Source organism: Elephantulus edwardii, unplaced genomic scaffold (genome assembly GCF_000299155.1).
Source record: "Elephantulus edwardii isolate Elephantulus edwardi_28Jun2011 unplaced genomic scaffold, EleEdw1.0 scaffold00096, whole genome shotgun sequence".
NCBI lineage: Eukaryota > Metazoa > Chordata > Mammalia > Macroscelidea > Macroscelididae > Elephantulus > Elephantulus edwardii.
In genome coordinates, this window is record NW_006399846.1 from 1,557,498 (window position 1) to 1,578,038 (window position 20,541).

The window sequence follows — 20,541 nt, forward strand, 5'->3', positions numbered from 1 at the left end:
AATGGAAATCCAGCGTCTCTAAATTTTCATTAAAATTAATAATAATTTAAAAACTTAAATGAAAAAAGAACGGCACAGGAAAGGGCAAGGTTCATATCTGGTGTATATAGGGTCATTATGAGTTGTAGTCAACTCAATGGCACCTAATATCAACAACAACTCTCTTAATAAAGCCTATAATCATTGTGCGTTCTATGACATCACTGAAATAAACTCCTGAATTCAGTAGAGAAGCAGTGAATGCTGGGGGCGAGGCAGCTGGTGTTAGAATGGATAGAGGATATGGAGCACTAAGGGGCAGCTAGGGTTACATGTCTGACTTTACTTTGTCGAGATCAGTACTGGGCTGTCAGTGCTGTAGTCAGGGGTCCTGGCCCCTTGTGAAGGTAGAGAAGGTCAGATGCTGCCGTCACCCCCCACATGCCATTTTTTCAGGGTTGCTAGTACTTTCCCCCATGTAGGCAGCCAACTCACATAGACCTCAACTGAACTGGACTACTGTTAGTGAAGGAAAGGGGATCTTCCCAGACCTCCCTTTCTTCTCCTGTCCCACTTCCTGTCTGGACCTGAGCCTCACCGTGTCATCATTCCTAGAAGCATGACAGAGGAACAACGTTCCAAACGAGAGCAGGGGACCTTCTCGGTGGCACGCTCCCACAGCAGCTGGGTCACTGTTGGTTTCAATTCATCCTTCTGCACAAATTCACAGAGCTGGATAGGAAAGAAAAAGGGCTCAAACCAATTGTAAATTCACAATCAAAATCAGTAATTCTCCCTATCTTTAGCCCATCTCTTAGGGGCATTCTGAGAACCTGAAGTGGGTTAAAAGAAATACTTAATAATGGGAAAAGAGAAATGAAGCTCTTTTCAAAAAATGCAAAGTGGGAGAGGGAGGAGGTACTTTTCTCATTTCTCTACTTCTTTGCCTTCAAAACAATTGCTATCAAGATGACACAGTGAGATTGATCATTTTGAGTTCTAACTGAATCTACTGTTCTGACAATATCCTTGATTATTTCTAGGTTTCCTTGCTGTTACAACACAGATGTCTAAAATGAATTTGTCATCCTCCTCTGCCCTTTCATTTTGTCAGCGATACCAACTTAAGTCACATACACTTAAAAATTTCAGTCTACAAATGAGCTGTTTTAATTCTGCCTGTTCCTCCTTTAAAAATGGTATGCCATTAAAAAAAAAAAGAAGAATGGTCTGCCATCAGTCCAACAACAATAGCAAAGTTTAACAGAGAAGCAAACAAATGCTGGTGAGGCTGTGGAGAGATTGGAATTCTTTTTTACTGCTGGTGGGAATGTAAAATGGTACAACCACATGGAAGGCAGTTTGGTGTTTTTTCAAAAAGCTGGAAATAGAAATATCATTTGACCCAGAAATTCCACTACTAGAAGTATACTCTAATGAAACCAGAACTGCCATCCAAACAGATGTACGCACACCCATGTTTATTGCTTCATTATTCACAATGGCAAAGAGATGGACGCAACCCAAGTGCCTCTCAACAAACAAATAGGCAGAAAAACTATGGTATATTCACACAATGGAATACTACGCAGCCCTGAAAAACAATGAACTTTTAAAAAACATTATACAACATGGGTAACCCTGGAGGACATTATGCTGAGTGAAATATCTCAGTCACAAAAGGACAAATACTGATTAACATAATTTTTATAAAATAGGACTGACATGGGGGGTTAAGAGACTAGGAAAAGTGTGGATAGATAATGAATACTGTATTGGAATAGATGAAGAAGGAAAACTGTTTAAAACGAGTATATGAGTAGGCATTCTAAGTAAGTCCAGAATAAGAGTATAATGCAGAAAGGACTGAGGGTGGGAGGAAATTGTACAACAATGAATGAATATTAAAAAAAAAAGAAAGTGAAATAGGGAAGGGAGGAAAATGTGCAACAATGAATGAATAAAAATCTAACTTTTCTGCAAACTTCCATAAAATCACAATTAAAATGAAACATTTTATTTATTTTTTTTAAAAGAATGGTCTCCCATCAGATCCAATTTTATAACTATCCTCAAATCCCCAGGGTCTAGTCCCACGTCACTGCACACCTGCACCACTGCCTTGTCCTTAGTCTCCTGTGTCCACCCATCTGGTCTGTTACAGATGATCAGCCTCCAAGGATTTATTCCATCAGGTCAGCCCTCTGCCCATCATTCTGAAAATGGATGTCTGCCCAGAGCAGGTGCAGCCGACCAGGAGCTGGTCTGTGCACTCCGAGGCTGGTGGTTTACCACTGGGCCCTTTCTTTTCCCCAGTAAGGAGGAAAACACAGCCAGCAGTAGTGTTCCTCCCAGTGGAAGCTGCTGGTCAGCACTAGGCTCACCTTTCCCCCCCAAAATCCAAATGCTTCAGATGTAGAATTTTCAGTGTTATTCTGGGGTCTCTGGCTCATCTGGGTAAAGCCCTAGATTTCTGAAAACATTCAGGGACTTCCAAATTTAATTCTAATAATTAACATGCCCAATCTTATTATCATTTCCAGAGTCAGAACACAATTCTCCACATTCGCTATTGTGAGCCATGCTCTTTCTTAGCTTTCCATCTGAAATGCTCTCTCTTCTTTCTCTAAATCCTATTCATTCTTCAAGATCTAATGCAAGAACTAATGCTCTCAGGAAATTTTCCTTGGCCATTCTACCTTACCGCTCTCTTTCTTACTCTGTACTGTTTAGTAAAGAATGTTTTCTGGAGTGATTATTGCTTAAGTTTAAATCCTACCTTTGACACTATCTAAGAAGTTTTGCAACTTGTCTAGCCCTTAGATTTCTCATTGTAAAACAGAAAACAATACTGGGTTGTTGCGAGGATTAAACAAGCTAATATTAATATTTATCAAATGTCACGTAAATGTTGCCACTGCTATCTTACTTCTGCTACCACAAACAGTTATTTGACACTTAAGATCTTTGCTGTACTGTTCTATAAACATATCATGCTTTTTGACTACTAATTAGACTACTGTTTCCTTTAAAATAAATAGTTGCCATGGGGCTGAGTAAACAGCTGAATACACAGTAAAACTTGTTGAATGAATAAAGAGAGAAGTGAGGAGACTTACAATTTCCTCAAGACACTGAATAGTCCCAGTGGAAGCATCCACTAGCAATAGAGAGAGATTCTGGATCAAAGTCTGGGCCTTGGCTCTGAGGGAATAGAAGAGATGAGAGTAATTAACATTTCCACCAGCATTCCAGGAAGCAAGGGATGAAGTGAACCTGGCAAACAGGTAATTAGGCTGTCCCACCACAGTGTCAAATAACAGCATAGGATGGACATCACTGCACGTTAGCCTTGTTCTGGGCCCCATTACTCACCTACTGCCTATGGAGTCGTAACTCTAGCAGGATGCTTCTCCATCCTTAAGGAGATTAAAAAGAAGTCAGCAGAGGTACCCACATACCTGGCCGAGTCCCCTTTGGGGTTGAGGTAGAGTTGGCGGTAGGCATTGAGGACGGCTTCTCTGACACCAGGCTCCTTAGACCAGATGAGAGGCAGCATGCGGCGCACTCCAAACAGGGCCTGAGGGACCCCGAACTGATACACCATCACGAAGAACTCAATCACCTCCTGCACCACTGAGAGGACAGACAGATGTCACCCACACAGTCACCTGCACCACTGACAGATGTCACCCACACAGTCACCTGCACCACTGAGGATAGATGTCATTCACACAATCACCTGTACAACTGCGGACAGACAGATGTCATCAAGAGAGTCACCTGCACCACTGAGGACAGACAGATATCATCCACAGAGTCACCTGTACCACTGAGGACAGATGTCACCCATACAATCACCTGCACCACTGAGGACACACAGATGTCACCCAGAGAGTCACCTGTACCACTGAGGACAGACAGATGTCACCCAGAGAGTCACCTGTACCACTGAGGACAGACAAATGTCACCCACACAGTCACCTGTGCCACAGAGAAGACAGACACAGATGCCACTCTTTTGCTTAGTAAAATACAATACTTCAAAATAACTTCCATTAATGTAGACACATTCAAGTTTATTTTCCCTGAAAATGTTCGTTCTTCATGAAATACATGCATTAAAGCTTCCAAGTTCTATGGGACTGTACAAAGAAAATAACCCCAAGAATCCTTGCCTTTGAGAGGAGGAGTTAGGCATTGATATATATGGACAAAGCTAGTTTTTCCAACCCCAAGATCTAATTCTTATGGAAAGGGACCCTGGCATACCTGTGGTTGTGTTTTCATACATCATCTTGCTGATAATGCCAATGGCCTGTGTAATCTTCAGAGAGAAGCTGTAGGCATCGTGCAGATACTGCACCAACATCTCTTGCTTCAGCAGTTCATCCTTCTCATTGGATTTCTCAGGCACACTGGGTTTGTCCTTACAGACAATCTCTTCTGGACCCATGTTTCCTGCAGACCCCTGGGGGTTTTTGTCCTGTGTGGAAGCTGCTGTATCTAGGAGTTAGAGAATATAATTTTTGGGCTGTTCCCACTGCAGAGCTGTCCACTACTCTCTGGTCTCTATCAGCAGGATGCTGTTAGTCAGTGTCTGGCATAAAATAAATGATCAATATGCATTGAAATTTTTCATTTGTTGACTACAGAAAAAGGCATTACCTTTGAAGATACAGCCCAAAAGATTCAAGAACCTAGTCTCCTCTGCCTCCTCTGGATCCATATGACTGAAAGGCTGGGCCTCCTGGAAGTGGTCTGCAGCTTTCTGGGCGAGAATGATGGCCTGCCTGAAAAAATCAACCAACTGGCTAGTGGTCAGCACCCAGAAGAGTGCAACCCTCTGGAAGGGTCTCCTGACAGCTATTCCACCAAAGCCTTAAACCTGCTGTTCTACAGCAACAGAGCCTGTCCATGCTTGAGAAGTTAAATGCACATGCGAAATGGTGAGGCTCAGAGCATTCTCTGATTCTTACTTCTGAAGCACCAATGCTTTATTACTAACCTAAAAGAGACCAAACAAGGCACATTAAGCTTTGAAATTAATTTATCCACTATAAATATCAGGCAGATCTGGTGGCCTTTAGGCATGTCGCTAGGAGAGGTTATTCCTTAGAGAGAGACATCATGCTTGGAAAGATGGAGGGGCAAGACAGGAGAGGAAGAACCTCCCCCAGGTGGACTCATACAGTGACTGAGGCAGTGGGCTCGAGTGTGTCAGAGATTGTGAGGATGGCACAGGATTGAACATTTAGATTAGCTGTTCACAGGGCTGCTATGGGTAGTACTCAATGGTACCGAATAACAACAACTGGTGGCCTACTGGTAAGAAGTTGAATTGCAATCCCAAAGGCACAGGGTTTGAATCAACCAGCTACTCCTTGGAGAAGGATAGATAATCTCCTCCCATGCAATTTACTGTCTTTGAAAACTGGCTGGAGGATCAGCTATGGGTTGGTTACGACTCAACAGCACACAACAATAACAGCTATAAATATCTGTTTAAATACTTTGCAAATTCTGTCTACCAAATGAAAACTTTCAATAAGGAGTTGGTTAATTAATTTATGGTATATCTGTTTAAAGAGATTTTATAAAGTCATAAAAATAAGAGAAGAGCTCTAAATGCAAACACGTCTAGTTAAATGAAAGGTGGCAGAACAATGGCCATGGAATTCTAAACTGTGTGCCACAGGGTGGAGGAGGGTGGGAAGAAGATACATGTGATTGTACATGCCTCTGAAGTTCTCTTTCTCTCAAATCTATAAGCTAGTAACATGGCTTCCCAGTGGGAAGCAGTACTAGGTGGCTGGAAAACAAGACTGGAAAGGGGATTTTTCATCGCATGTTCTTTTATAATTTTTAATCTTTTGCACCATGTAAGGCATTACCTAATTTTTAAAAATTTCTTTTAGAACTTATCTTGTTTGTTCTGACATCTGTTTATACTTTCAATTAGAAGTGAAAGAACTGCATTTCTAATCAGCAGTCTTGGGCCCAGATCTGCTATGAATTACCTGTGTGATAATCAAGTCATCTAACCTAAGCCAGCTTCTTTAGCTGCAAAGGTTGTGATGAATAACCATAAAAAAATCACCACAAGATAAAAGTAAATAATGCAATTGAAAAATGGACACAGGATATGAATAGACACTTCACCAAAGATGACATTCAGATGGCTAACAAACACATGAAGAAATGTCCAAAATCCCTAGGCTCTATGAGAGATGCAATCAAAACAACTATGAGATATCATCTCACTCCAGTAAGAATAGCAAAATTTAACAGAACAGCAAACAAATGCTGGTGAGGTTGTGGAGAAACTGGAACCCTTATTCACTGCTGGTGGGAGTGTAAAATGGTGCAACTACTATAGAAGACTGTATGGCTACACATAAAATTTATATCAAATATTAATCTAACTGTAATTGGTAGTTGTTACAGTGTGATATATGTAATTTATAAATGTAAAATAAGTGATGTTATGAAAAAATTAACTCAGATTTACGTAAACAATTTAAAAACAGTATCTTTGGATCCTCTAAGTACTGCTTATTTGGAATCTGGATTTTGTTATAATTCAGAATAAAAGCTATTTTATACAAAAAAAAGAAGAAGAAGACTGTATGGCGCTTTCACTTTCACAGAAAGTTACAAATAGAAACAACCATTTGACCCAGCAATTCCACTACTGGGAATTTACCCTAAAGAAACCATAACTGCCATCCACACAGATACATGCACATCCATGTTTACTGTGGCTTTGTCTGAAATAGCCAAGAGCTGGAAATAACCCAAATGCCCATCAACAAATGAATGGGTATAGAAGCTCTGGTATATTCACACAATGGAATATTATGCAGCATTGAAAAACAAGGAACTTATGAAATATTATGCAAAGTGGATGACCCTGTAGGATGTTTTGCTGAGTGAAATATCTCAGTCACAAAAGGACAAATAGTGCATAGGGCCACTGTTGTAAAATGGGACTGACATCAGGGTTGAGGAAAGACAGAAAAGGAGGGAGGAATGATGTATATTGTATTGAAACAGATGAGAGAGAGAGATCTGTTTAAAAAGGCTATATGAATGGGTATTCTTGTCATTACAGAAGTCCAGAGTGAAGGCTGCACAGTGGAGTGGACTTGGAGGGAGGGACTGCATAACAATGAAAGAATTTTTCTTTTTCTTTTCAAGGAGAGAGTGATTTGGGGGGAAGGGAGTGGGCAGGGAGAAAAATGCAACAATGAATGATTGGAAACCCTAAGTCTCTGTAAACTTTCATTAAAATTAATAAATAAATTTTAAAAAAAAAGAACCATAAAAAACTTAGACTAGAAAAGAAAACAGAGATAAAAGGTTTGGCTGTAAGAGGAAAAAAACAACAACCCTAGATACTAATAACTATCCTAGCATCTGTTAAAGACTTTTTGCCATTAGGAATAATCTCCTTTTTTCTCCCCACTCACATACTTGTAACTAGCTTTAGCAAGTAGCTGATGGATCCGTCTTTTCACCTCTTCAGCGGTCTCTGCCATAGCAATTTCCTCAGGAATCTCCTCTTTTTCCTGTGGAAACTTTAGAAGCTGCTGCAGGGTGGATGTCAACTCTGGCAGCATGGCCTCCCACTCCTCCTCTGGGTCCAGTGCTGCAGCTGAGTGGGAAGAGTTCCATTTAGAGTCTCTTGCTCTGCAATTATTGATTATAGGGGTAAGGACTCCTAGGCAGAAATTACTCACAAGCAACTGCAGATTGCCTCTGTGCCTTCATCTCTTTTAATTTCTGAGTCTCCTTCTGCAGGGGTCCGGCAAGGTCAGCATCACTAAGCTGGCAACATAAAATAAATACCAGAGTCACTAAGTCACATAATTTCACCTGCTTCCACTTCTTTCCTTCTCTCTTTGGGTGGACCAACTATATTTACCTTGCAAGAAAAGGGATTATTGGCTAGAAAAGTGGCCAACAGCTGGATTGCATTTTTACACACTAGCACCGACTTATCCGACAGACGCTCCACTGCTAAGGCCACCACTGTCTGGAAACGGGTCAGTGGAAGAGCCTACATGGAACAGAAAGAGAAAGATCAGTTTTACACCCTACCTCAGCCATCCTGCTCAAGGTGATCAGAATTATAACCTTAATAAAGCTACCTACTTATGCTAGAGAAACATTTCAAGGAGATATAAAACAGTTAAAGAGTACTCTCTGTAACTCAAAAAATGCATTATAGCATTCGATTCAAATACTAGATGTTTGTTTCTTTGGCTTACAGAGGAATCACCTGTCTTTCTGCTGTAGGAGGTTGCTCACCTTCTGCTGGACGATTCGGGTGAAGAGCTGCAAAACACGACTTCGAACAAAAGAGTTGACATCATGGCCATGAGCCTGCAATGTGTCTAAGAACTGGTCTCTGGTGTCTCGGGCTGTTTCTTCTAGTTGATCTCTATTTAGGACCTGTATTATCATCTCTGCCATGGCTGTGAGCAGAGCGTTGCGCATCATGTAATTCTAAGGGGGAAAAGGTAAGGGTGGCACCAGGCATTGCACACCAATACGAATTCTCTTTTTTTTGAACTCTCATGCTTTCCCAGGCATAAAGGTGGGACAAGGTCTTTCATCAAATTAAGCTTGTGCTAAGCTATGACTTTTATGGTGAACTGTCTAAGTATTTACCCCTGGGGACAAAGGAAATAGCAGAATCCCAGAGTGGCTTTGTTTGCTCAGAAAAGAATGTGGGAACAGAAAAAAACAAAAGCTATAAAGAATTCTTCCCCATAAAGCTCATCCAGGTAACCATGGTGGCAGCGGAATATGAAAAATAGCTATCTAAATACTTAAATTTATGGTATTTCACCTGAGGTCTCAAAGCCTTTGTCCCTTAAATAATAAACATCCATTTTCTCTTCCACTCAATTTCCCACATATTTTTTTAAAAAAAAACACCAAAAATGTTTTAACTTTTCCACCAACTGTTGCCACATCTTATTAATAGAAAAGGAAACTTAGGAAAGCAGAATTCACCCCTAAGGGTCGAAGCAAGTCTAGTACAGAATATAGTGGCAAATTGGGAATGGGGGTTTGCTAGGCTGAGTCAGAAAAGAGTCTTGAAACCAAGAAAAGCAAACCATTTTTGTCTGTGATATTCACCTAGGAATGTTTGTCTGGGAAGTAGCTGGGTTAGTATTCAGGAATAATAAGAGACTTGAGTGATGATATGAGATGATTTAAGAAAGCTCATTTCATGGAGAAGGCAAGGTGAGCAAGATGGTAGCAAGGGTTTCTTCCTGAGGAGCAGACAGAATTCAGAATCAAAGATGCTGGTCTCACTAGACTTAAAACAGAAAATGGAACTGCCATGCTGTCTACCAGACCTGATTAAAACCAATGTGACAATGAAATAGGAGTAATCAACAGCTCCTTACATGATAAACTTGATCTGCTTCTCTACAGGAAAGAATTGCCACATTGATAAACTGAGACACCTTGACTTCATGGGAAAACTATCTTCTTGTTTTCTTAAGAAAGCCTTTCAACAATAGACTTAAATCTTTCGAAAATCTTCGAAAGTTTCCGGGGGATCACTTACCTCTCCATCCAGGTGATCTAGTAGGATGCACATGTTGGACATCAGGATAGCTGGGACACGTTCTGCTAGTTCTGTCAGGAAGGCTGCAAAGCCTTTTGCCCCTGAAGTGTCCCGACTCAGCTCCTGGGGACATTTCTGCCCAATCTCCCTGTTTGAGGATGAGAACACAGCCACTGCAAGGTCACTCAGCTACTCAGTTCCCTGTGAGGGAAGGCAAGACTCGTGTAGACTGCTGTCTAATTCTAAAGAGATCTAGTATAACACAGAGAATGTATTTCTATCTTTATCATCTTCCTGAAGGGAGAGGAATTAGAAACTTTGCGAGAATAATCACCTCACAATCTCTCCCACAATGCTCTTCATTCCGTATTCGGTTGCCCACCGACTCACAGCTGTCACTAGCACAGGGGCCAGGTGTTCAAAGTGCTGCAGCATCTGGATAATCTTCACAGTGGCACCTGTGGAGGTACTAACCATGAGAAATGATGGGCAACTTAAGAAAGGTGGGGCAAAGCAGAGGCATAACTTACTGAGCATGTGGTTATAACGGGTCAAGGCCACGCCAAGCAGATGTGTTATGGCTTCTCGGGTGGGGCGGTTCTTTTGGTGACTAATGGTAGGGTTCTCCAGGAGGCGGTAGCAGCAGCCAGTAACCAGACTAAAGGAGGAGAGCAGAGTGATGGAATCGGACATTTAGACTCAGTCTTGTCAGAGTCCTGCCTCAGTCATCTGATCCCTACTGCCCTGACCGTCAGGGGCTTCTCATCTTTCTCATTCACTTTCTGTACCAAGTTGTTTTGTTCTCGTGACCTCACATAGCTACTCTTTCTAGAATTACCAACCTCTAACCAGTTATGATGGTCATACAGTACCTAAACATACAATAAACAATAGGACAAAGTCTTCTTATAGTTAAATATAATGGCCTATTTAGCCCTATCTAACTTTAACTTTCAGCTGCATTTTACCCAGTTGATCACTCCTTTCTCCTTGAAATATGTGCTTAATGGTTTCTCTCAGGATGGCAGACTGTTTAGTTTGGGGTTTTTTTTGGTTTGTGGGGTTTTTTTTATGTTTCTTCCTCATCCTCTTAAAGCTGGCACACATAGGGTACCCTTGGATTTTTTGCTCTGCTCTAGCTACACTTACTGATTTAGTGATCTCATTCTCTTTCATGGTTTTAAATACCATTATTTATTTATTTATTTTGTGTGTGTGTGTGTGTGTGCGCGTGCGTGCGTGTACCGTCAAATCAGATTTGACTGGTACAGGAGGAGATTGTCCCTCCTTCCCCGGCAGAGCATCTGGTGGATTCGAACCATGCACCTCTGGGATTGTAGTTGCAGTTCCTTGCCACTAGGCCACCAGAGCTCCCCCTAAATACCATTTTTTATAAATACCATTATAAAAACCATGATATATGCCATTTATATAAACACTATTATATTCCCAAATTCTATCTCTGACACAGCTTTCTCCTAACCTTTAGATTTATACTTTCAACAGACAAACTTAATACCTTTCCTTAGATGACTATCATTCCAAACTTTGTCCAAAACAGAATTTTTGAACTTCCCCTACATTGGAGTTACTGGCAATTCCATTTTACCACTCAGGTCAAAACTCCAAGAAGGTCATGTTTATCTCCACTTTCCCTCCCACCTTTATACTTAGCCTGCCAGCTAAGCCTGTGAGCTCTAGGAAAATGGAGATGAAATTCAATCACATCTCCCTATCTCCATTATCACTTTTTGAAGTAAGTTATCATCTTTTGCTTGGCTTATTTTAACGCCCTCCAAACGGTTGCTCTGCCAGTCTAGTCAACGCATCAACCAAGGTGAGTTTGTTAAATGGCATGTCACACAATCTTACTGCTCTGCTTGAACCCTCCAGTCTTCATCTCTAAGAAAATGTCACAGTTATCAGGAAGGCCTACCAGGTACTGCAATTTGGCCACACACTGTTTTCCAGAGCTCACAGCCTATCCCTCTTGCTCTCTCTGGCCTCACTGCTCAAACTTGTAAACTCTTCCTCATCAGAGCCTTTGCACTTATTATTTTCCTGGATGTTTTTCCTCCAGATAGCCTTGTAGCTGTCATTCATTTCTTTTCACTCTTTGCTCAAATGTCATCATCTCAAAGAGCTGTTTCTAGAAAATCTGCCTTTTCATTTTCTCACCCCTTTGCTTTATTTTTCTATGTTGTTGTTGTGATGTGCCACTGAGCTGTCTGCAACTTATAGTGATCCTATGTACACAGCCGTAAACCCTGCTCTATCCTGTGCCAATAGTATTGTCTCTGACATACCCACCCCCATAACCCCAGTCACTGAATTAATCCACCTCATTGAGGATCTTCCTCTCCTGTGCTGTCCCTCCACGCTCCCAAGTATGACCAAACCTCTCCAAAGACTGATCCCTCCTTGCAACATGCCCAAAGTATGTCAGAAGAAGCTTCAAAATCCTTGCCTCCAAGGAGCAGCCTGGATTAACCCTCTCCAGGATGAAGCTATTCGTTCTCTTAGCAGTCCATGGTATATTCAATACTCTTCTCCAACACCACAGCTCAAAGGCATCAATTCTCCTTCTATCATCCCTAGTCATTGTCCAGCTTTCTGATGCATAGCAAGTGATTGTAAAGACCATGGCCTGTATCAGGCGCACCTTACTCTCCAGACTGACGTTGTTCTTCAGTACTTTGGAGAGGTCTCTAAGAGTAGACTTTCTTATTGCAATACGTCTTTTAATTTCCTGGCTGCTGGTGCCAAGAGTGTTGATTGTGGAGCCAAACAAACTAAAGCTGTGAACAATCTCAATCTCTTCACCACCTATCATGATGCTGCCATTTGGCCCAATGGTGAGAATCTTTTTTTCCTTGAAATTGAGCTTCAATCCATATTGAAGGCTGTAGTCCTTGACCTTCTACAGCAAGCACTTCAGATCTTCCTCAGTTTTAGCAAGCAAGATTGTGTCATCTGCATAATGCAGACTGTTGATGAGTTTTCCTCCAATCCTGATGCCACACTTCTCTTCATACAGCCCAGACTCCTGGATAATCTGTTCGGCATATAGGTTGAAAATGTATGGAGATAGGACACATCCCTGGTGTACACCCTTCCCAATTTTGAGCCATGCAGTGTTTCCTTGCTCTGTTCTGATGACTGCCTCCAGGTCCAAGTATAGGCTTTGCATTAGCACAATCAAGTGTTCCAGGATTCCCATTCTGTGACCCACACAATCAAACACCTTTGAATAATCAATGAAACACAGATAGACATTCTTCCGGTGTTCCCTGCTTTTAGCCAAGATCCATCTAACATTAACTACAATATCCCTAGTACCCTATATTCTGTATATTACTTATTTAAAAACTGCCTTGTCCTCTAAAGTATAAACTCCAGGAGGGTGCAAGCTATTGTTTCTAGAGCCTATAAGGATGCTTGTCATGCCTCAATGAGATTCTTAATAAATAATGTGTTATAAATGGCTAGGTGGGCATTAGAGATGATAAATCCACAGCGCTTTCTAAATTCTGTTATCTACTTGCTAAAAACTCCACATTATGGTTATTTATTAATGTATTACAGATAGAGCTGAGGTTGGAAATGAAGCATTTAAAGGGCCTGCCTTCGAGCAGAGCCCTCATTCTTCATAATGCAGTTTTATCTTTAGTCATATCAGTTACCCACCTGACAAATTCCTCTTCAATTATTGAGTGGCTCCACAGGTGACGGATGTCCAACTGGAGTAGTTGTGTTAAAAGCTGAAGAACTGGTTGCCTCTCTTCCTCCCAGTTGAAGCCATGGGCCGCCTTGGCCCGCCCTTTCTTATTCTGGAAAGGATCACGCGTATATTTAGGAAAAGATAAGGAAAGAGAAAGGGTCAAGAACTACTAGTCTGAGGACACAAACAATCCAGAATCAAGACAAGGTAGAGGGTAAGACAGAAGAACCACAAGTTCCAAAATACAGAAGAGCTGCTTGTCGGGGAAGCAAGTGATATGATGCTTTGGAGTATTTTCTCTTAAGTCCAAAATGAGCACAAAGGATTCTGATCCTTGGATTTTCTTTTTTGCCATTAATTCTTTCACCCTACTGGACCCCTAATCAAACAAGTTAGTAATGTCAAAATACCTTTCCACCAACATCAAGGTCCAGGCTCATCTGGCTGGTCATAGTCTCGAAGGATTCCAAGAGACGGATCAGAGCATAGCAGTTCATTTTGAGGGCATTTAAGTGGGCACTTCTATCTGACACATTCAAAGTTGTGTTGTCCAGGACAGCTGGAAGTTCCTGGGAATGGCGAGATACCACTGCAGAGGCCAGAATCTGAGAATCAGTTCCATTCACTTTTCCCCAAACCCCCAAGCTTAAAACATCCAGCACCTGAAGCCATCAGATTACCAAAGATATGTGTTTCATTTCTCAGCGGTCACAATAGAAGCTAAGTCCTTGGGACCCTTGACCCTGACTCCCTGAGCATGCCATGTCCCTACTCTCTCATTCTAGTTACCAAAGTTTCTCTCTGGCAACAGAAAGAATCACCTCTATTAAAAAGGTAGTTCAAAAGTAGGATAAACTTCTTGTCGGTCTGCCCTTACAGCAAACGCACACAACTCTGTATCGTCCACCAAGATTACAGACCTTAATAGAAGGCCAAAGGTCCCAGGGCTTAGTCAAACCTACTGAATCACAACAGCCTTGATATCATCATATGGCTAATAAAACACAGGAAATAATAAATATATCCCACTTTCTATTTCCTACCCCTCTGGTCCATAAATACCTTTTATTAGGAATTCCAGAGTATCTTCCTTGAGGCCTGGATCTATACTTCGGAAATGACTATGAGGGGGGAAAAAAACCCAAAAAAACAGGAGGGAGATAAGAACCTTCAGAAACCATTTTAGCAGACTTAACTAGATGAATGGAATACTTAAAAACACATGTGAAATTGATCATCAGAATAAACAGGATGGCAAGGCAGGATAAACAGTCATCTGTAGAGATATTAATGCCAAGAATTCTACACTTATCCATAATTTAGGATTCCAGCAATAACATGCAAGATTAGAACCACCAAGAGCTTTTTCAAAGTGTCAGCTGGACATTCCACTTACTGTAAAATGCTGTAGACAGTGTCAAAGTGCTCCAGGATAGTCAGAGGCCCCTGGGTTCTGAAGGCAGCCTGAAATGCTGTCAAAACAAACTGATCAATATGGAGAGAAGATGCCTTTTTGGTAAAAGCTATTCATGACAGAAAACCAGGTTAACTGCTTTTATAATTAGAATCACATAAGAAACAGCCAGTTCATTTCACTGTCACTCAATACAAAAACAATGATACCACATATTTATGCTGTATTTTAGAAGTCTCACTTGAAGTTTTATCATCATCTTTGAGTTAGTTAAAGCAGACATTATTATGTCTATTTCATGGGGAAAGAAATGAAGTCTCAGAGGGTTACATGTATGTGACTTAGAGTAGTTTATAATTACAAAAAAAGTACAGATAGAGTACTGCGTTTTGATACTTTTCACCTGGATGCTAATAAGTTACATATAACCATAGTGTAAGAATCTATTCTGTAAAAAAATTAGCTTTAAATTAAGTATTTACAAATTCAGTGGCAGAATTATCACCTTCCATGTCAGAGACCCTGGTTCCACTCCCAGTCAATGCATAGTATACAAAACTACCACTCAAAAGTCAATAGAGGCTCATGTGTTGCTATTATGTGTAACAAACAGGCTTTAGTGGAAGCTCCAGCATAAGATGAACTAAGGTCTGGTGATACACTTCTGAAAACCCAGAGATCATAATGTGAAACCAGTTACGGGGATGGCCCAGGACTGGGCCATGCTTTCTTCTGTTGTACACGTGGCTATAAATGGCAGGCTGACTCAAGGAAAGTTAACAACCACTGCCACCAATGTATACAGATTATTTGAATTTAGCCAAATGTCCCATATCTGGTCCCATATCCCACCCCCAGAACATTTAGTTGTTATGTCTCCTTAGTCTTCCAATCTAGGCCCATTCCCTTAGTCTTTGTCTTTCACGATCTTGATACTTTTGAAGAATATTTGCTAGTTATTTTGTAGAATACTCCTCAATTTGGGTTTGTCTAGTAGTTTCTCACAATTAGATTGAGGATATGTATCTTGGAAAAATCAGCACAAAGCCAGAGCTGGATCATTCTAAGTGTATCAGTGAATGATTACATGGGATACTAACTGTGATCATTTGGTTAAGGTAGTGTTTTGCTAGGTTTCTTGCTGTAAAGTTACTGTTCTTTCCCTTACAATTAACAAGTATTTTGTGGGGAGACACTTTGTAACTATGCAGAAAACCCACTGCCAGCATTTTTTGCCTACCAATTTTAGTATACATCGATGATTCTTTTCTTCCATAATTCCTACTGTGGGGTTTACAAAATGGGTGTTCTATCATTCTTTCCACAACTACTCCAGGGAAGGCTACTATTAGGATGAACTATCACTTTTCTCCTATTAATTTATTTTAATCGATAGTTCTTTTACTTAGATGCTTAATCTATTACTGGAGCTCTGGTGGCCTAGTAGTAACATGTTCCATTGCTAACCCAAAGGCATGCAGTTCAAATCTGTGAGATGCTCTGTGGGAGAAAATGGGCAATCTCCTCCTGTCCAATTCACAGCTTTTGAAAAACCTACTAGAGGGTCAGATATGATTCAGTTCTACCTCAACAGTATGTAAAAACAAATCTATTATTATTATTCATTTTGTTACTCAACTTGTTCCACATTTGAATATGGGAACTTCTCCAATTTGACCTGTATCCTTTTGATATGCTTTTACTTTTTAAGTTCCTCCTTACTTTCTGGCACCATATGATGTTATAGGGTCACCTTGTACTTTCTTTGATCGAGCTCTGGAATCAACCATTCTCAACAGCCTCCTGGTTCCTATGTTGTTGTCAGGGGCCATCAAGTTGACTATGCCCCATACTGACACTATGAACAACAGATCAAAACTTTGCCCTAACCCCACAATGTCTGCAAAGCTCAAGCCCACTGTTCCTGTTGCTGTGTCAATCTATCTTGTTCAGGGTCTTCTTTTCACTGACCCTCTCTGTTCTTCCAAGCATGCCTTTTTCCAAGGACTGGAGCCTTCTGACAGCATGCCAAAGTATGAGACAAAATGTCGCCATTCTTGTCTTTAAGAAGCATGCTTGGAAGCACTTTCTCAAAGACAGATTTTGTCTTTTGGCAGTCCATGGTATATCCAATAGTCTGCCAATATAATTCAAAGGCACTGATGCTTCTTCAGTATTCTTGCTGTTGATATATACCTTCAAGTGGGAACTGACTCATAGCTGACACTCCAGCAGGTTTTCAGAGGCAAAAAAATTACACAGTGCTATCTTTCTCCCATGGAGCATGTGATGGATTCACACACGCCATTGGGTTGTCTGTGCAACTCCTTTCCACTAAGCCACCAGCGCTCCCTGATTCACACGTATATGAATTAACTGAAAAGATGCTGGCTTGGGTCAGGTGTCCCATAACCTTTAAAGTGACATTCTCACTCTTTAGCACTTTAAAAGAGTTCTCTGATAGGAGACTGGCCCAAAACATCTTTTGATTTCCTGGCTGCTTCTTCCATGGGTGGTGATCCAGGTGAAGTGAAATAATTGACAATACCTTTATTTTCCCTATCTACCACGATATTGTCTTTTAGTTCAGTTGTGAGAATTTGTTTTCTTTTTCTTTATTTTAATTTCTTGTTGTGTACCATTGAATCAGATCTGAAAGGCACAGAAGGAGACTGCCCCTCCTTCTTCAGTGGATTTGACCCTTTGGGATTGCAGTGCAGCTTCTTGCCACTAGACTACCAGAGCTCCTTGAGAATTTCTATCTTCTTAACATTGAGGTAAATAAAATCTCAACTTTACAAGGAAGTACCAAATTGCTTTCCACTGTAGTTGCATCATTTTTCATTCTCAACAGCAGGGTATGAGAGTTCAAATCTCTTCACGCCTTTGCTCTCTTATTGGACTTTGCTTCTGTTGCTGGGGTAAGATGATAACTCACTGCTGATTTAGAGATGTTGATTTGCATCTCACCGATAAAGATCTTGAGCATTTCTTCATGTGTCTGGCTTTAGTAAAGTGTCTTTTCATGTCCTTATCAGCAGAAGAGAGGAAGACCCTTAACAGGAAGGACTAACATGATGGCAAAGGGCTTAAGTATGTCAGAGATGATGAGGATGGCACAGGATAGACCAGGTTCAGAGCTTTTTATCATAGAGTACTCAATGGCACCTAACAACAAAGGAGTTTTTTAAAATAGTGATTTTCTGTTTAAGTAGCTCTGGGTTGGGCCTTATATTTTACATAAATGCAGCTGGTTTGAGAACCATAGTTTGAAATTCAAGAAGCTAAAATGATCACACATGATGTCTTTCCTCCTGTATTCCACTCCAACCATTTGGCACTTTCCCACCTCAAAGCCTTCGCACTACATGCCCAAATGCCAAGCATCTCCAGTGGTTTGAATTGACCAGAGGCTCCGTGGGAGAAAGATGGGTAGTGTACTGTTGTTATGATTAACATCTCGGAAACCTGATGGAGGTCACTATGGGAACCAATCTGACCAGCTGAGTTAGAGGTGGGGTTTTTTTTTAAAGAACCTACATAAATCAATCCTTAAGGTCTCTGTTCAAACATCATCTATCCGCAAACCTTCTCACATCATTCAACTTAAAATGATACCTTCCTCCAGCTGCAGCACATCCTTTCTCTTTTACATTATTTTTTCTCCTTGGAACTTAAAATCATATTTATTCTATACTTACTCATTTATTTGTAAGTACCTTGAGACAAAGAATTATGTCCTTTTGTTAAACATCACAGCAATGTAATTATTTTTAAAACTTTTTAAAAAAATGAATCTCCTTTTCAATGAGACATTTTTAATAAGAACAATTTGCTATAGAATGCAACAACAACAATATTAATTTATTAGAGAAATCAGTATGTGATTACATTCTGGCTAAGTCAGTAGCGGAGAATCTGTATTTTTTTTCCAACAAAAAAATAAAGGAAAAAACTCCTCCAAAACAAATTCCAGATCAGGAATACCTTTTCCTAATATTGCTGGACATGAAGACACCAAAGCCAAGAATTGCCTTCTGGTAACCAAGACAGGAAGGTCAAGAGAGGACAGTGCCAATAATGGTGCCATCAAGGGGACTCTTAACTTATGGCTAAGAGTATGTGCTCCACACAGTTTCCATGGCTGATTTTTTAGCAGAGAATTGCTAGAGCTTTCTTCAGAGGCTGATAAACTTTTCATTAGCAGCAAAGGGTATTAACCATTTACACCATCCAGGGATTTTAAAAGGCAACAAGTTGTTGTCATATTATTCAGCTACTATATGACCAACCTTTCTCCTTATTAGGGATGATATATGAAGCAGACTTTAATCCCTGGCTTTACAGAAAAGAGAAAATAAATAAGTTTGTCCAAGGCCAAAGTGGTTAGAGCGAACTAGCACTGAGACAGTCTGGCTGGGGTCTAATCTTTCATCCACCTATCTTTCCAGAGCAACCTGATCTAAGATCATTTCCAACAAGTACAGTAACATGAGTCTGGCTGGTAATACATGAATTGTTCTTAGCCATTTTTAGGTTTCAGTGGATAACTGATTTGCAACTGTATACACACACACACACATATATATAAATTTCCATTTTTTTAATACTTCTGGAAACAATATATTATGATTTCAAAAAGTGTTAACTCGAAATAGGTTAAGTGCCAGACATTCTATACAAGCTATCTTTCTTGTAACTATTAAATCCGTAAGGGCTTTATTTTGGTATATGTTGTTGTTATGTGCTGTCGAGTCACTTGCAACTCATAGTCACTTGCAACTCATAGCGACCCTATGTATAACAGCCCTAAACTCTGTTCTGTCCTGTGCCAATCGCACCGTTTCTGACACTCACTCCTATCCCGATTGTCCCAGTCAGTCACTGAATCAATCCACCTCATAGAGGGCCTAATCTTTTCCTTCAGGGAACTAACAGCAGCATTATTGGAAAGAGTAAGAAAAATACTTCCTAGCCTTCACTGACTTTAATGATGTAGTAACACAGACCGACAACATTAATTTTTTTTTTTTATTTAAAACATTAACTCTTATGTGAAATGGTTGTTCTGAAGTACTAAGCACAACGTTGCCAATGTTTCTGGTGGTTCTGACCCACTGAGTTGCTCCATAGGAGAAAGAGAGGCAATTTCCTTCTGTGCGATTAAGTTTCAGAAACACAATGGAGGATCAGCTAACAGCTGGTTCCAACTTGATAGCAATGAGAGAGAAGAAGAGACAGTGTCAGCTATATAGCCTTACCTTTAAGCTGTGATGGAAGCTGTCTGATGGGCAGCACTTCTTGCACAACATACTGATTCACCCCTCCACTTTTCAACAACTCCTCTGGAGATAAGGGCAGATGAAACTCATACAACCGGGGAGACATCTTTCTCTCACTGGCTCACAGAACTGGAAGCCAAACAGTAGAAATGTTAGAGTCTATAGCTAAGCCCTATATTTTAATCTGGTTCTATTATTTCCCCCAAACAAGATGGACAGACATTGTGAATGCAGCACGGGGTTCAAGCATAGCAGAGATGATGAGTATGGCACAGGACAGAGCAGGATTCAAGTCTGTTGTTTATATGAGTTGTATTTGACTCAATGACTCCTAACAATGATGCAACAACGTTATTTTCCCCACCTCCAATATGTAACGCTTTTTTAGTTGTGTCACAAGCTGTTAACAGTTTCTTAAAGGATGTGAAGGGCAAAATCAACCATAGAAAAGAATCTAATTCTTGTTGTGACTCTGCCACCTGGTTATGTCACTTAGCACTGTAGGCTACATCTGCGAAATGAGATTATTATCTCTGATCACTTGACAATGTTGCTC

General features: G+C 40.6%; 1 protein-coding gene across 1 annotated transcript in view; it reads right to left on the reverse strand.

Moving 5' to 3' along the window:
• The window catches only part of NCAPD2 (non-SMC condensin I complex, subunit D2), a 31,322-nt gene extending 11,204 nt beyond the window's left edge, over positions 1-20,118 (reverse strand). Inside the window, exons 1-17 of the mRNA XM_006891285.1 lie at positions 19,965-20,118; positions 14,686-14,761; positions 14,352-14,410; positions 13,700-13,878; positions 13,256-13,398; positions 10,099-10,226; positions 9,903-10,026; positions 9,569-9,716; positions 8,293-8,490; positions 7,907-8,041; positions 7,722-7,809; positions 7,456-7,636; positions 4,648-4,772; positions 4,252-4,485; positions 3,441-3,615; positions 3,099-3,183; positions 578-711 (exon numbers count right to left, since the gene is read on the reverse strand). Coding sequence (XP_006891347.1) covers positions 578-711; positions 3,099-3,183; positions 3,441-3,615; positions 4,252-4,485; positions 4,648-4,772; positions 7,456-7,636; positions 7,722-7,809; positions 7,907-8,041; positions 8,293-8,490; positions 9,569-9,716; positions 9,903-10,026; positions 10,099-10,226; positions 13,256-13,398; positions 13,700-13,878; positions 14,352-14,410; positions 14,686-14,761; positions 19,965-20,091 — 2,339 coding nt within the window. The 5' untranslated portion in view covers positions 20,092-20,118. The remainder of the gene's footprint in view (positions 1-577; positions 712-3,098; positions 3,184-3,440; positions 3,616-4,251; positions 4,486-4,647; positions 4,773-7,455; positions 7,637-7,721; positions 7,810-7,906; positions 8,042-8,292; positions 8,491-9,568; positions 9,717-9,902; positions 10,027-10,098; positions 10,227-13,255; positions 13,399-13,699; positions 13,879-14,351; positions 14,411-14,685; positions 14,762-19,964) is intronic.
• Between the last annotated feature and the right edge of the window lie 423 nt (positions 20,119-20,541).